This window comes from Salvelinus alpinus, chromosome 3 (genome assembly GCF_045679555.1).
Source record: "Salvelinus alpinus chromosome 3, SLU_Salpinus.1, whole genome shotgun sequence".
NCBI classification, from domain to species: domain Eukaryota; kingdom Metazoa; phylum Chordata; class Actinopteri; order Salmoniformes; family Salmonidae; genus Salvelinus; species Salvelinus alpinus.
The window spans coordinates 67,536,595-67,552,480 of NC_092088.1; the positions used below are offsets into that span (position 1 = coordinate 67,536,595).

The 15,886-nt window shown below is 42.6% G+C and overlaps 1 protein-coding gene across 1 annotated transcript; it reads right to left on the minus strand.

Annotated features, from left to right (window-relative positions):
- Nucleotides 1–7,550: 7,550 nt before the first annotated feature.
- smim36 (small integral membrane protein 36) lies at nucleotides 7,551–8,096 on the minus strand. Its single transcript, XM_071391130.1, has one exon. It carries the CDS (start codon nucleotides 8,091–8,093, stop codon nucleotides 7,728–7,730), a length of 366 nt encoding a protein of 121 aa, XP_071247231.1. The 5' UTR covers nucleotides 8,094–8,096; the 3' UTR covers nucleotides 7,551–7,727.
- Between the last annotated feature and the right edge of the window lie 7,790 nt (nucleotides 8,097–15,886).

The following is a 15,886-nucleotide window of genomic DNA, read 5'->3' on the forward strand; positions in this document are numbered from 1 at the left end:
TCTGCTAGTTATGTGTTCCTTTGGGTGATGAAAAAAGGCGGGTCGATTTGGAACCAATCTACGACCTCTTGGTTAAATTCGGTGGTTTCACATTATGGCATCCGGCGAGAAAAAAAGCAACAAGACAAGATAGGATGCAATAACCATCTGCATGTCATACATTGTGGGAAAAAAACATAGAAAGAAATGTCTCTTAAGCTGATCTTGTTTTTTTTTAAGTATCAGATGACATACGGTTTCCAAAAGTAACCACTGGAGGGCGCTCTCCATCCATGGCTGAACTACAACAGCCTGGTTCCACTACCATAACATAGCCTACTACTGTACTGTGTGTGTGTGTGTGTGTGTGTGTGTGTGTGTGTGTGTGTGTGTGTGTGTGTGTGTGTGTGTGTGTGTGTGTGTGTGTGTGTGTGTGTGTGTGTGTGTGTGTGTGTGTGCGTGCGTGCGTGCGTGCGTGCGTGCGTGCGTGCGTGCGTGCGTGCGTGCGTGCGTGCGTGTGTGTGTGTGATATGTACTGTATCGTGCTGGTTTGGTATAGTCATTTTGAAACTCCGACACAGTAGAATGTCTCACTTTTTCTCTCTGTTAAGTCGCTCTGGATAAGAGCGTCTGCTAAATGACTTAAATGTAAATGTAAATGTAAATGTAGCCTACACACAAATACAGGAGCTAGTTTAGTTCTTCGTTTTGTTTTATACAATATTATTTAGAGAGTCTTGGATGAGTCAGACTATTGTGATACTTTTATTTAATGTACTATATATTGATGCACTATAGTAACAATGTACCACAAAAATTATATTTGATAAAATATTCTGTATTATGAGAGCAACAGTTAGTCATTTACATGATATGTATAACGCCTTCCCAAAACATGGGTTTTATTCATTAGTGTACATTTAGCTAATACCGTTTCTTATTGAAAAAGTCCAGGTAGTCCCTCCCTGTTTGCTTCCATTTCATACCAAATGAATACGATCCAGGCTACCAAGTTCACTTGAACATCGGCTCAAGTCAAATTTGATTTTAAATACTCCCTCTTGTGTGCCACACATATCTCCCGTACAAGACTAAGTCCCTTAACTGATGCCCACACCTTATTAGTACCACTACCACTGATGTCAAGCCCAGAATATGACCAAAACAAATTGGTCTGTTTAGAAGAGTAAATGTTTGTAACCCTGCAGAGAGAACCAAAGCAGAGCAGAGCAGATATCAGAAGGAATACATAACTCTCGCTTTATAATACTCTGTGGAGTTGAGTCTGACTAATTCCTCAAACCTGTGGGAAATATAATTTGCTGCAATTCACATTGCAAATGGGGTGCTGTGATTGGTCAAGTCATTGGTTGGTCTCGATGGGAACCGAGCTGAGCAGGCCATAGTATTTTAAAAATAAAGTTTTACATAAGAGGCTTTAGCATGTCGAATCCCTCGGTGGCAGGACTCTGACTGTTGGTTCGTTTCAAAGTCGTGACAGAGTGGATGACTTGACGTGACTGAGTCTTGATGTGGCTGAGCGGAGGACAGTCACAGGACATCCTGCTCCAATCAATGTCAGTCTCTATATCCCTCTCCACCAGTTTTAATGAAGTAGCTGGTCTAACCGGAAACTCATGTACCATTGTGGCTCAGATTCCATAAAGTAGCTGGACTACATGGAAGCTGTTGCGACTCAAAGTCGTGGCAATCTCATAGTGATAGAGAACTCATCATGGATATAACACGTTTTAGCATGGACATTGCCATTGATGGCTTCCACAATTTTAAAGTAGTCAACTGGGTGGGAGCGATCAGCCAATGATCAGAGCATTGTCTTCTTCAAATTGGGTGCTATGGTTTGTAAATGCCTTTAAGCTATATTGCCGCCATCTAGTGACCATAATAAATTAATGACAAGATTTGGTTCAGGACTTGGTGGTAAATCACCAATATTAGCTTTACACTTATTTCAAACACAAAAGAAAATGAATGGCTGGCGTTGCCAGTACTGTCACAGGTGCCATATTGGGACAGATACAAATATGAGTTCTCAACTATCTCCATGGGAAATTTCTACCCCTCTCCCCCAGTTTCCATGAAGTAGCTGCAATACAATGAATCTGTTGTAACATTGTGGCTCAATGTTGTGGCAGAGCAAATTACTTGACATGACTAAGGCTTGTTGTGGCCCAGCAGAGGAGGATAGTCATGTAGTGACAATGGCCAGAGAGAAAGAGGCGAAGCTGTCTACGAAAAATAAGCCCACGAATTTAGGAATTTTTGTATGGAGGTCAATGAGAGAGTGTCGAATTGAATTGCTAATTTTCTACCTGAGGCTTATTTGATCTAATAGAAGTTTCGTAATGGTTCAATTGTTACAAATGCACTGATATAAGTGGACGCAACTGGCATTTGAGGGCTTCCACCATTTTAAAGTTGTCAACTATGTGGGGATTCCTATGATTTGGGAGCAATCAGCCGACGAAGAAGAAAATGGACTACCTTGAAATGGACATAGTTTCAATGGTGCTGCCCATGCTGTCACAGACGCTATAATGCCACAGATACAAATATGAGTCCTCTATCTAGCTCTATGGCCTGTTGTTCACACGCATATCTGCCCTCTCATTGGCCAGAATGGTCCCACCTTATCTAGCTTCCTCCCGCCTGCCTTTCATCTTTGAGGACATGTATTTCTATTGTTAGAGCGGTCAATCGACTATCATGTGAATATAATAGACAATCTTTGCAAAACCATAATGTATCCTGGATAAATTGTAACTGTCCGACTGATCTACAAATTAAATTATCCTTATTATAATGAGTAGTTATTTGTGATGCAAGGTGGTTTGTAGATCAGTCAGTCGGCAGTCACCTGCACTGTCAGCTGAAATGTCGAACAAGCCCATTGAATGGTTCTGATGTTTGGTTGGTTAGTTAGTTGGTCAGTTGATTGGTTGGTTAGTCAGTTGATTGTTTCATTGGTTGGTTCGTTGGTTGATTGGTTTGAGTTGACGGTTTGATTCCCACAATGGACCACATATTCTGAATATGTGTTAACTGTAATCTGTTTTGGATTAAAGTGTCAGCTAAATTTCCATTTAGTACAGTAGCTAGCTGCCAAGGGGGCTGATAAGGTTTCAACAGACCAGAATGAGATGAGCATTTACAACAACAGACAGTCATTGGGGACATTCATTGAAAGAGTTGTACACCTAGTCCAAAACAGTCACTGTCATTCAAGTGCAGCATATCAATTACAATGTAGACACTGTTTTGTCCAAGAAGCTTGACACTATTTTTTTTTTTCAAGAATTACAGCAGAAAAGGTGCATGGAATATGTAGTTTTCCAGTGGACGAAGAGAACGGTATTGTAGGTATTGCAGTTCTCTGTGATTTCATAGTTCCTTCATTATACATGTACTGTAGATTCTGATCTCAAGATGGTTCCTTCTTAGTGAGGTGTGGCAGGGCATCGTCGTCTGGCCCTTTGACATGTTCATGCCCAACAGTGTAGCGATGGGGTGGACAGGAGAGAAAAGAGTGATTCCATAATGTCAGAGGTCTTGGTGATGACTGCACACTGGTCCGCTGCCCTGGGGAAAGACAGCGAGAGGAGACATTACCTTCAACTGATGTATAGCTTCAGTTGATTCATTATCAGAGATGATATAGTAAGCTATTACAGCATCGAACTAACTAGCGAGCTAACCCAAACACTAGCCCTAAACCTAACACTTACCTTGACCCTAACCCAAACACTATCCCTAAACCTAACACTTACCTTGACCCTAACCCCAACACTAGCCCTAAACCTAACACTTACCTTGACCCTAACCCCAACACTAGACCTAAACCTAACACTTACCTTGACCCTAACCCAAACACTATCCCTAATTTTACTTTATGCATGTTAGCTACTGTAACTACAGGTGTAGAATCTTCATTTGAGCAATTTCTCACAGCAGGAAAATAATCCCGCAGCAACAGGAAATGTGTATTATTGGGTGGATTATAAGTAAAGGAGATTTTTCAGATTCAGAAAGCATTAATGACCTCAAAGAGACAATAACATTTTGCAGCAGTCATAAAACATTCAGACAAGATCACATATACACTGCTCAAAAAAATAAAGGGAACACTTAAACAACACAATGCAACTCCAAGTCAATCACACTTCTGTGAAATCAAACTGTCCACTTAGGAAGCAACACTGATTGACAATACATTTCACATGCTGTTGTGCAAATGGAATAGACAAAAGGTGGAAATTATAGGCAATTAGCAAGACACCCCCAATAAAGGAATGGTTCTGCAGGTGGTGACCACAGACCACTTCTCAGTTCCTATGCTTCCTGGCTGATGTTTTGGTCACTTTTGAATGCTGGCGGTGCTTTCACTCTAGTGGTAGCATGAGACGGAGTCTACAACCCACACAAGTGGCTCGGGTAGTGCAGTTCATCCAGGATGGCACATCAATGCGAGCTGTGGCAAAAAGGTTTGCTGTGTCTGTCAGCGTAGTGTCCAGAGCATGGAGGCGCTACCAGGAGACAGGCCAGTACATCAGGAGATGTGGAGGAGGCCGTAGGAGGGCAACAACCCAGCAGCAGGACCGCTACCTCCGCCTTTGTGCAAGGAGAAGCACTACCAGAGCCCTGCAAAATGACCTCCAGCAGGCCACAAATGTGCATGTGTCTGCTCAAACGGTCAGAAACAGACTCCATGAGGGTGGTATGAGGGCCCGACGTCCACAGGTGGGGGTTGTGCTTACAGCCCAACACCGTGCAGGACGTTTGGCATTTGCCAGAAAACACCAAGATTGGCAAATTCGCCACTGGCGCCCTGTGCTCTTCACAGATGAAAGCAGGTTCACACTGAGCACATGAGCACATGTGACAGACGTGACAGAGTCTGGTGACGCCGTGGAGAACGTTCTGCTGCCTGCAACATCCTCCAGCATGACCGGTTTGGCGGTGGGTCAGTCATGGTGTGGGGTGGCATTTCTTTGTGGGGCCGCACAGCCCTCCATGTGCTCGCCAGAGGTAGCTTGACTGCCATTAGGTACCGAGATGAGATCCTCAGACCCCTTGTGAGACCATATGCTGACACATGCACATTTTATGGTAAATCAAGTCTGACATTTTTAAGTGGACATTACAAACTTAGAAGCCTTTTAAAATCTTGAATACACTACAAGTTTACATTTCCTGCAAAACAGGGTGATCAAATTAAGATCCTACACCTGTAGCAGTTAAGGCAAATATGATGGCTATTGGCTAAGTTGAGCTCTGACAAGCTGCAGGGTTCAAGCAAATTCTCCAGCTGGCTGCCACCTACAAGGGATCAGCGATGTGGAATATGGACAAGGCAGGGCAAGCAACTACGGGAGATCAGATGTAACACTGGACACTACAAGAAAAGCCCAATGTTAGGCTTTTAAACGGACACTAGATGGGGTAGTAGTTCAAATTGAAATATTTTTATTAAGGTGTCTCTCTTCTAGTCATGTTCATGCTCTATATTTTATGTAATCCACACTGCATCTTTATTTTAAACTGCCATAGGGCTCCATTTTGGCACATGCATTTGTGTAAGTAAAACTATCTATATGCTAAAAGTGTCCACATCTGTCCCAGCGGGCACCAGACTTTACTGCTGATGTCTTAGGGACATAACATGGAGGAAACGTGAAATTCAACAGGACACAATTATAACAGAACTTAGGCGTTCAAAGTGCTCCTCTTTGAAATAGGTTCACTCCTTTGATCACTAAAACAGATGCTTTAATTTGCAAGGTTGCCTTTTTGGAAAGCCCCTCATAAAAAGGTTTACCATAACTGTGTATGTGTCTAAATACACCATATTCCATATATAGTGCACTACTTTTGACCAGAGCTCTGGCCAAAGGTAGTGCACTATGTAGGGAATAGGGTGCCATTTGGGACACATCCTGTGTGTCTGTTTTTTAGCCTCCTTATATGAATGCACTTATCATGAGTCACTCTGGATGAAAGTGTGCATCTGGCTTTAACTCTTTTACAATAGCCAATGTTTCACAGTGCTTTTACATCACAATCATATGTTAAAACCTAATATACGTCAATCATTGACAGAGTGAAGCCAGACATACATTCATTCATTGACTGGGAGGCTTTGTGCTCTCAGGCCACATTCATTTTGCTGATGGGGTTTGTGCCTGCGGGATAAAGCAGGATTTGGAGGGCCAAGGATAGACAGGTTTCAACAGAAGCAGACGGCTTAGAGACTGAGACTTGTTATAGTAGTGGGGGTTGGGGATGATAGTAGGGTCTGGTGGTCACTGAATGGGGGAGTGGTCCCCCAGTGTCTCACCGTCTGCCTGTCCTTGGATTGCTTTTATGCATTCATCGTGTGTCTATCCGATCATTCATAATTTATCAAATTTTGCATGCCAAATTGTGTGTGTGTGTGTGTGTGTGTGTGTGTGTGTGTGTGTGTGTGTGTGTGTGTGTGTGTGTGTGTGTGTGTGTGTGTGTGTGTGTGTGTGTGTGTGTGTGTGTGTGTGTGTGTGTGTGTGTGTGTGTGTGTGTGTGTATTTATCTGTCTCCGTGTCTGCGAGCATACATGTGGGTGGGGGATTCCCTTACTGCAGCTTCCCTACATGCCAGGTCACACCTGCAATACTTAAGGTTAAAAGCACTTTACTGTCTCATATCACTATTCTATTTGCATGTTCTTCCAAACATCCCACAAAAGGAATTGGGCTAATGTTTCCATCTATGTCTCCTTCCATTAAACAAATGTGTTCAATTAACCAATCACATTGATGACTCACACACTGTGGTAACAGCCTGGATATATTGATTGATTTGACAGGGGAACCTAGTGTAAAACATCTGCATTAGGGATTGACTTCTTTTTTGGAGTTACTTGCATTCACCAATGCCAAGTTTGAACTACACTGAGTGTAAAAAACATTAGGAACAACACCTGTGCTGTCCATGACATAGACTGACCAGGTGAGTCCAGGTGAAAGCTATGATCCCTTACTGACGTCAGTTCAATCACTGTAGATAAAGGGGAGGAGACAGGTTTAAGAAGGATTGTTAAGCCTTGAGACAATTGAGACATGGATTGTGTCTGTGTGCCATTCAGAGGGTTAATGGGCAAGACAAAAGATTTAAGTGCCTTTGAACGAGGTATGGTAGTAGGTGCCAGGCGCACTGGTTTGAGTGTGTCAAGAACTGCAACACTGCTGGGGTTTTCATTCTCAACAGTTTCCCGTGTGTATCAAGAATGGTCCACCACCCAAAGGACATCCAGCCAACTTGACACAACTATGGAAAGCATTGGAGTCAACATGGGCCAGCATCCCTGTGGAACGCTTTCAACACCTTGTAGTCCATGCCCGACAAACTGAGGCTGTTCTGAGGGCAAAAGGGACAGACACACACACACACACACACACACACACACACACACACACACACACACACACACACACACACACACACACACACACACACACACACACACACACACACACCAACAACAACTGCCTGCTTACCTTCTTAGCTTTCCCCTCAGCGATATCAAAAAGAAAGTACAAAACAGCAGCAATTAATGACATCCAGTCCAGTGCAGTCCTTGTCTCTACAACCAAATCTCTCCTCTCCTCTCTCTCTCCTCCTCATTGTTTAATTCCAGTACTTAGTATCTATCTTCTCTTCAGTCATGGACGCACCACCTCATTCCCCTCTCCTTGTCAGACCAGGGTGCTTCTCTTCTCCCTCCCCAGGTCGGGGGTGGGCGTCAGCGCTGGTGGCTCGTAGTCGTTCCTGCTGGGTTCTGGAGGAGCCGTGTTGTTCTGGTTCTGGGTCTGACTCTGGCTGCTCTGCCGCTCACAGCGAGACGAGGTAGGAGAGTTCTGCATGATCACCAGGCGTATGGGCGACTGGCTGGGTAGCGCAGGGGGCGCGGGGGCGTACTCCTTAGTGGGGTCCTTCCCCTGACAGTCGTACAGGATGCAGGAGATGAGGAAAACGAGAAGGAGGATGACGTAGCTGGCCACCAGGATGATGAGGTTCAGGGTCACGGGGTCAATCTCAAGGTAGAATTCCATGACACCCATGGTGATGCTTCATATCCCGCTGCCACACAACAAAGAAACGACAGGGCACTGGCCAGAGGAGCCAGAGCCTTGGGGGGGAGAGAAGAGAGAGAAGAGAGAGAAGAGAGAGAGAGAGAGAGAGAGAGAGAGAGAGAGAGAGAGAGAGAGAGAGAGAGAGAGAGAGAGAGAGAGAGAGAGAGAGAGAAGAGAGAGAGAGAGATATATATATATATATATATATATATATGATGGCATCAGGGAGAGAGAGAGCAAATGATAGAGAGTGAGGGATCAGATCAGAGTGGATATGAAGGCTTTGTGCATCGTGTTAATCCACGCCTCTCCGACAACCTTGAATTCCTGACAATTATTAAAATAGCTCAGTTTAATAACTTAAGCCACCATTTTAATTATGTCAACTGCACATGCTGGAAGCCAAATTATACACAAGTTAAATGGAGGACATAATTATTGTTGGACTGTCAACATAACACACACACACACACACTCAAATGTAGTTTTCTAAACTATTATGTTTACATGAATTTAGATTATTTCCAGGGATACACAACATCCTGAAATAAATATCTCTTTGATAGAAAGAATACTATATTCCACTTGATGTAGTGATGCTGAATGTAAAAAATGGCTCAACATACCCCACTCTCCCCTACTGTAATAGTTTGGTAAAGTGCTTTGTGTATGAGAACATAGTATCTTGTGTAGGAAGGACACAAAGTTTAAGGGCATTCATTTTAGGGACGGTGTGCATGGTGGACTGGACCACCAGGCTAAAACATTCTGTGGTTTTGACCGGTGACCACAAGGGATTATAGAACAGAAATCATGTCTGCAAGGACATGACGAGATCAACGGAAGGATGCCTGTTGGGGACAGAAAGTACCAAAAGCTGTTTCTTTTAAGTCTCACTTTTGATGGAAGTCACTGCTGGATCATAAAGTCACAGTGGTAGGGTTACGATAACACAATGTGTCACCACCTATTGGTCAGCAAATTAAGTGCAACAATTGAGATGATAAACATGAGCAGGTTTGGGTAGGTTACTTTCTTAAATATAATTTGTTGCACACTGTAAACCCCAAGGCATTTTTAACTCAAATACTTCTAGTAAGTTGTAATCAAAGTCAATGAATGGTCATTATTACTTAAATATGGTTCTGACTCAAAACTAAATGAAAGTCACACCAACTACATTTTTTTATGATAACAAATGCACTTTTTTCCCAGCACGATCCACTGAAGGTTGATGTTTTGGAATTGTTTTTAATATCTGTGTTTTTGCATGTACATTGAGTGATTGATGGATTAAATGTTATAATACACAAAGATAAATAAAACATTTCTAAACTAATCCAATCATTTCATTTTTGTACCCGTTACTGAAATTGTCATTCCAGTTTAAATGGCTTAGGTAGTCTCCTCCTACAGTTCCTAACTCTGGCTGTCATTATATACAGTTGAAGTCGGAAATTCACATACACTTAGGTTGGAGTCATTAAAACTAATTTTTCAACCACTCCACAAATTCCTTGTTAACAAACTATAGTTTTGGCAAGTCTGTTAGGAAATCTACTTTGTGCATGACACAAGTAATTTTTCCAACAATTGTTAACAGACAGATTATTTCACTTATAATTCACTGTATCACAAGTCCAGTGGGTCAGAAGTTACATACACTAAGTTGACTGTGCTTTTAAACAGCTTGTAAAATTCCGGAAAATTATGTAATGGCTTTTGAAGCTTCTGATAGGCTAATTGACATCATTTGAGTCAATTGGAGGTGTACCTGTGGATGTATTTCAAGGCCTACCTTCAAACTCAGTGCCTCTTTGCTTGACATCATGGGAAAATCTAAATAACTCAGCCAAGACCTCAGAAGAAAATACCATGAGTTTCAGGCCACTGCATAAGGCCAAGTCTGGTTCATCCTTGGGAGCAATTTCCAAATGCCTGAAGGTACCACGTTCATCTGTACAAACAATAGTACGCAAGTATAAACACCATGGGACCACGCAGCCGTCATACCGCTCAGGAAGGAGACACGTTCTGTCTCCTAGAGTTGAACGTACTGCGGTGCGAAAAGTGCAAATCAATCCCAGAACAACAGCAAAGGACCTTGTGAAGATGCAGGTGGAAACAGATACAAAAGCATCTATATCCACAGTAAAACGAGTCCTATATCGACATAACCTGAAAAGCCGCTCAGCAAGGAAGAAGCCACTGCTCCAAAACCGCCATTAAAAAAAGCCAGACTATGGTTTGCAATGGGGACAAAGATCGTACTTTTTGGAGAAATGTCCTCTGGTCTGATGAAACAAAAATAGAACTGTTTGGCCATAAAGACCATCGTTATGTTTGGTGGAAAAAGGGGGAGGCTTGCAAGCCGAAGAACACCATCCCAACCGTGAAGCACGGGGGTGGCAGCATCATATTGTGGGAGGGCTTTGCTGCAGAAGGGACTGGTGCACTTCATAAAATAGATGGCATCATGAGGGGGGAAATTATGTGGATATATTGAAGCAACATCTCAAAACATCTGTCAGGAAGTTAAAGCTTGGTTGCAAATGGGTCTTCCAAATGGACAATGACCCCAAACATACTTCCAAAGTTGTGGCAAAATGGCTTAAGGACAACAAAGTCAAGGTATTGGAGTCGCCATCACGAAGCCCTGACCTCAAGCCTATAGAAAATTTGTGGGCAGAACTGAAAAAACATGTGCGAACAAGGAGGCCTACAAACCTGACTCAGTTACACCAGCTCTGTCAGGAGAAATGGGCCAAAATTCACCCAACTTATTATGGGAAGCTTGTGGGAGGCTACCCGAAACGTTTCACCCAAGTTAAACAATTTAAAGGCAATGCTACCAAATACTAATTGAGTGTATGTAAACTTCTGACCCACTGGGAATGTGATGAAAGAAATAAAAAAGCTGAAATAAATCATTCTCTCTACTATTATTTTGACATTTCACATTCTTAAAATAAAGTGATGACCCTAACTGACCTAAGACAGGGAATTTTTACTAGGATTAAATGTCAGGAATTGTGAAAAACTGAGTTTAAATGTATTTGGCTAAGGTGTATGCAAACTTCTGACAACTGTATGTGGGTTGTGGGTGAATTCAAATGTCAACTGTTGGTTAGCGTAACACTGGCTAGATTCCAATTAGATTTAGGGTGGCAAAATTCTGGAAATTTCCCAGGCTTTCCAGAACTCCTGGTTGGAAGATTATTGGAAAGTTTGTGGAATTTTGCGACACTTCATGCAAGGCCTGATGTGACCTTCATACTATGAGTTTCAGGCCACTGCATAAGGCCTTACAATATATAAAATGTTTCAATGATAATATTCACCTAGGAACTCACTCACTGTACTGATAATAAATGAAATCAACAACCATGTCCCTGTCACCAGCAAATACAGTCATGGTTGGTAACTCTACAATTAATTTGAAGAACCAACGCTAACTGGGAAATTATTGGAGGCGTGGCTTAGTGGGGGTGTTAAATGTAAGTATACTGTACTCAAACAAACTGCACTTGTATTACTCATATGAAGGTAGTACTGCTCACTTCAGCTATTTCAGTTTCTTAACTGAATGGTTTTGAGGTAATCGGTTTCATCAAAATGTTTGAGTAGCCAGAACTTCTGGTTTTACAGTGCAGATATTAGTTACCTGCAGAGCCGGCCCTAGCCATAAGCGACATAGGCGACTAGTCGGGGGTCTCAACTTACTGTTGAAGGTTAAAATAGTACGGTCTTGATCCATCAGCAGGATTCATTTTCACAGAGAAGGCAGGCTGAATCACATTTGGTGAGCTATCAACACGGGATGTTGGTTGGAAGAATGCACTTGTTTGAAATTGAAAAGCGTTGCGGTAGTTTTTAATAAAGAAATAACATCAAGACGAAGCAGTGCATTATAAGTGGAATGCACTGTTGAGCGTTACATCCCGAGGGGTTCGTGCTGATTGTACGGAGATTGTGACAGCCGGTTAAATGGCGTCCCTTGAGAAGTCAAGAACAAGATGTATGACAGGAAAAGTGCAGTATTATCATAAGGAGACATATACTTGGAATACAGAGGAGGAATGGAGGGAAAAAGAGAGGCAGAGGAGGTCTAAGAGAGAGGGAGGAAGACGATGAGCTTGAGTCGGTTAAAAATGGTGGACAAAAAGGGAGATGGTTTGTTAAAGATGAATGGCAGAAACTGTAAGCATAGTGAGCTGAGAGGAGGAGGAGTGGTGTCAGTAGTAGATCTGTACCAGTACAGAGGGATAGGCCAACAAGTGATATATGTTTCAGTAAGATTGAATTTTTAGCATTTCTAAAGTGGGAGCTGCAGAAAGGTATTTGGGTGTGCGAGACTTGACATCAGAAGAGTTGCAGGGTTCGTTAAGTGGTGGTGTCCCATCCTTTCAGGTTGTTGGCCTGAGGTAGGACTAAATAGATTTAAATAGTGGAGTAGGGTGGTGTTGTTTTTAGATATTTTTGTGAGTGTAGTGTTAGATGGTAGGGTATTTGTTTATTTATTTATTTTTTCAAGCAAAGTATAAGGGAGTTGTACTCCAGTCTAGTAGGTGCCAATATATGCTACATATTGGATGCCAACCGCTGTTAAACCTCAACGAAGAAGAAGAAGTTAGACTAGTACACAAGGTGCAATTTTGAACTTTGGTTGTGCATCAGCAGTTGTTGTCTTGTTATGTCAGTCACTGCAGTCACTTAATTAGCCATGTCAGCTAAAATGTTTTAGATTCTAAACATGTAGTAATCATGGTTGAATTACTGACTGGGCACTCAGGGCACATGCACAGGGAGGCCCCCATTGATTTTGTTAGTCACTCTCACTCAGATATCGTATTAACTTGGCATGTCATGGAAACATTTGTAGATGCAGGAAATTTACTTCAAAACTGCAAAAATGTATCTCCACCATGTGGCAAAATGTGTAGAATTGCAGGAAATTAGCTGTAAAATGGCAAAAAAATATATATATGAGTAGAACAAAATGAGTAGAATTGTAGCATATTTACTCTAAAAGTACAAATGTTTATTTTTTTAACCTTTATTTAACTAGGCAAGTCAGTTAAGAACAAATTCTTATTTACAATGATGGCCTACCAAAAGGCAAAATGCCTCATGTGGGAACGGGACCTGGGATAAAAAAAATATATATATACAGTATATGGGACAAAACACACATCATGACAAGAGAGACAACACAACACTACATAAAGAGAGACCTAAGACAACAACATACCATGGCAGCAACACATGACAATACAGCATGGTAGCAACACAACGTGACAACAACATGGTAGCAGCACAACATTGTAGCAGCACAAAACATGGTACAAACATTATCGGGCACAGACAACAGCACAAAGGGCAAGAAGGTAGAATGTTTCTCTCTGCTGTCAAGAGGGGGTCACTGAAACGTTTTGCCCGCAAAATCCCACATCAGCCTGCTTAGGGCTCCCTAAAGGCTAGGGCCGGCCCTTGTTGTTATCAGTAACATAACTGAGCAATCGGGGGAGAAGGGCCTTGGTCAGGGAGGTGACCAAGAACTAGATGGTCACTCTGACAGAGCTCTAGAGTTCCTCTGTGGAGATGGGAGAACCTTCCAGAAGGACAACCATGTCTGCAGCACGCTACCAATCAGGCCTTAATAGTAGAGTGGCCAGACAGAAGCCACTCCTCAGTAAAAGGCACATGACAGCCCGCTTGGAGTTTGCCAAAAGGCACTTAAAGACTCTCAGACCATGAGAAACAAGATTCTGTGGTCTGATGAAACCAAGATTGAACTATTTGGCCTGAATGCCAAGGGTCACGTCTGGAGGAAACCTGGCACCATGGTGGTGGCAGCATCATGCGGTGGGGATGCATTTCAGAGGCAGGAACTGGGAGACTAGTCAGGATCAAGGCAAAGATGAACGGAGCAAAGTACAGAGAGATCCTTGATTAAAACCTGCTCCAAAGCGCTCAGGACCTAAGACTAGGGCAAAGGTTCACCTTCCAACAGGACAACGACCCTAAGCACACAGCCAAGACAAAGCAGGAGTGGCTTCGGGACAAGTCTCTAAATGTCCTTGAGTGGCCCAGCCAGAGACCGGACTTGAACCTGATCGAACATCTCTGGGGAGAGCTGAAAATAGCTGTGCAGCAACATTCCCTATCCAACCTGACAGAGCTTGAGAGGATCTGCAGAGAAGACTGGGAGAAACTCCCCAAATACAGGTGTGCCAAGCTTGTAGCGTCATACCCAAGAAGACTCTACGCTGTAATCGCTGCCAAATGTGCTTCAACAAAGTACTGAGTAAAGGGTCTGAATACTTATGTAAATGTGATATTTCATTTTTTATTTTTTAAAATAAATTAGCAAACATTTAAAAATACCTGTTTTTGCTTTGTCATTATGGGGTATTATGTGTAGATTGATGAGGGGGAAAAAACAATTTAATACATTTTAGAATAATGCTGTAACGTAACAAAATGTGGAAAAAGTCAAGGGGTTTGAATACTTTCCGAATGCACTGTACACACATCAGGACATGTACTGTACATAGTGAACTCATACACATTGTAAATATGAAAATAGAATGCAATATTTCAGAAAGTGACCAACTGCTTGCATGTCAATATCAGACTGGGACAAATTGACATTTGCAATCTCCCCCTATTTGCAAGCGTAACCAATGGTTTAACACAGTGGAGGCTGCTGAGGGGGGACGGCTCATAATAATGCTGGAAGGGAGCAAATGGAATGGCGTCAAACTATGTGTTTGATGAATTTGATACTATTCTACTTACGCTGCTCCAGCCATTACCACGAGCCCATCCTCCCCAATTAATGTGCCACCAACCTACAGTTTCAGTTCACACAGTTAAACCCAACCCTGAACAGTAGTATACTAGTAATGCATGAAATTGCTGCCCTGTAAACCTTGAATTTACAAGGTGCTAGCATGACTGCCATGGCCTGTTTCTTCATTTAATGTAATGTCCACCTTTAGGGGCAACAGATGGGCAACAGAAGCTCTACTGTTGAAATACTTATGTTGTGCAATACTTTATATATGGTCCATGATAAATATACACATTTAAAAAACAGTTGTGTTCTTTGGCAGGACATCAACATAGAAGTTGGCTGAAGCAGAGGAGGTAGACTGGAGTTGGTTGTTGATCATTGTTAAACAGTCATTTTCAAGTCTTGCCATAGATTTTCAAGCCAATTTAAGTCAAAACTGTAACTTGGCCACTCAGGAACATTTAATGTTGTCTTGTTAAAAAACTCAAGTGTATATTTGGCCCTGTGTTTTAGGTTATTGTCCTGCTGAAAGGTGAATTTGTCTCCCAGTGTCTGTTGGAAAGCAGACTGAACCAGGTTTTTCTCTAGGATGTTGCCTGTGCATAGCTCTATTCCGTTTCTATTCCTAATGTTTTGTACACTCAGTGTATATGATAGTAACAACTTTGTTACATTTCTGATACAATGTAACAAGCAGCCGATCCAAAAGGGTGGGCTTATTTCAGGCGAAGTGAGGGCTGTCCTTGGGGCCACCTGCCTTGGGGCTGATGTGGAACCGAACCGATGAGCAAAGGCTTATTGGCCCAATGTCAGCAGCCTACTCTACATGGGTCCAATGCGGCAATGGGCCCACATCGTGCCAATGTAGTCATGTTTGCTGGGAAAAGATGGGCTTAATTCAGGCAATGTGAGGGCTGCCCTCACCAGATATGGACTGCCCACACTGGGCCAATGTGGAGCCGATGAACAAAGGCGCATCGGC

Bases quoted from the DNA above. Each gene is read 5' to 3' on its own strand.
- smim36 (XM_071391130.1), bottom strand. From the start codon at position 8,093: ATGGGTGTCATGGAATTCTACCTTGAGATTGACCCCGTGACCCTGAAC.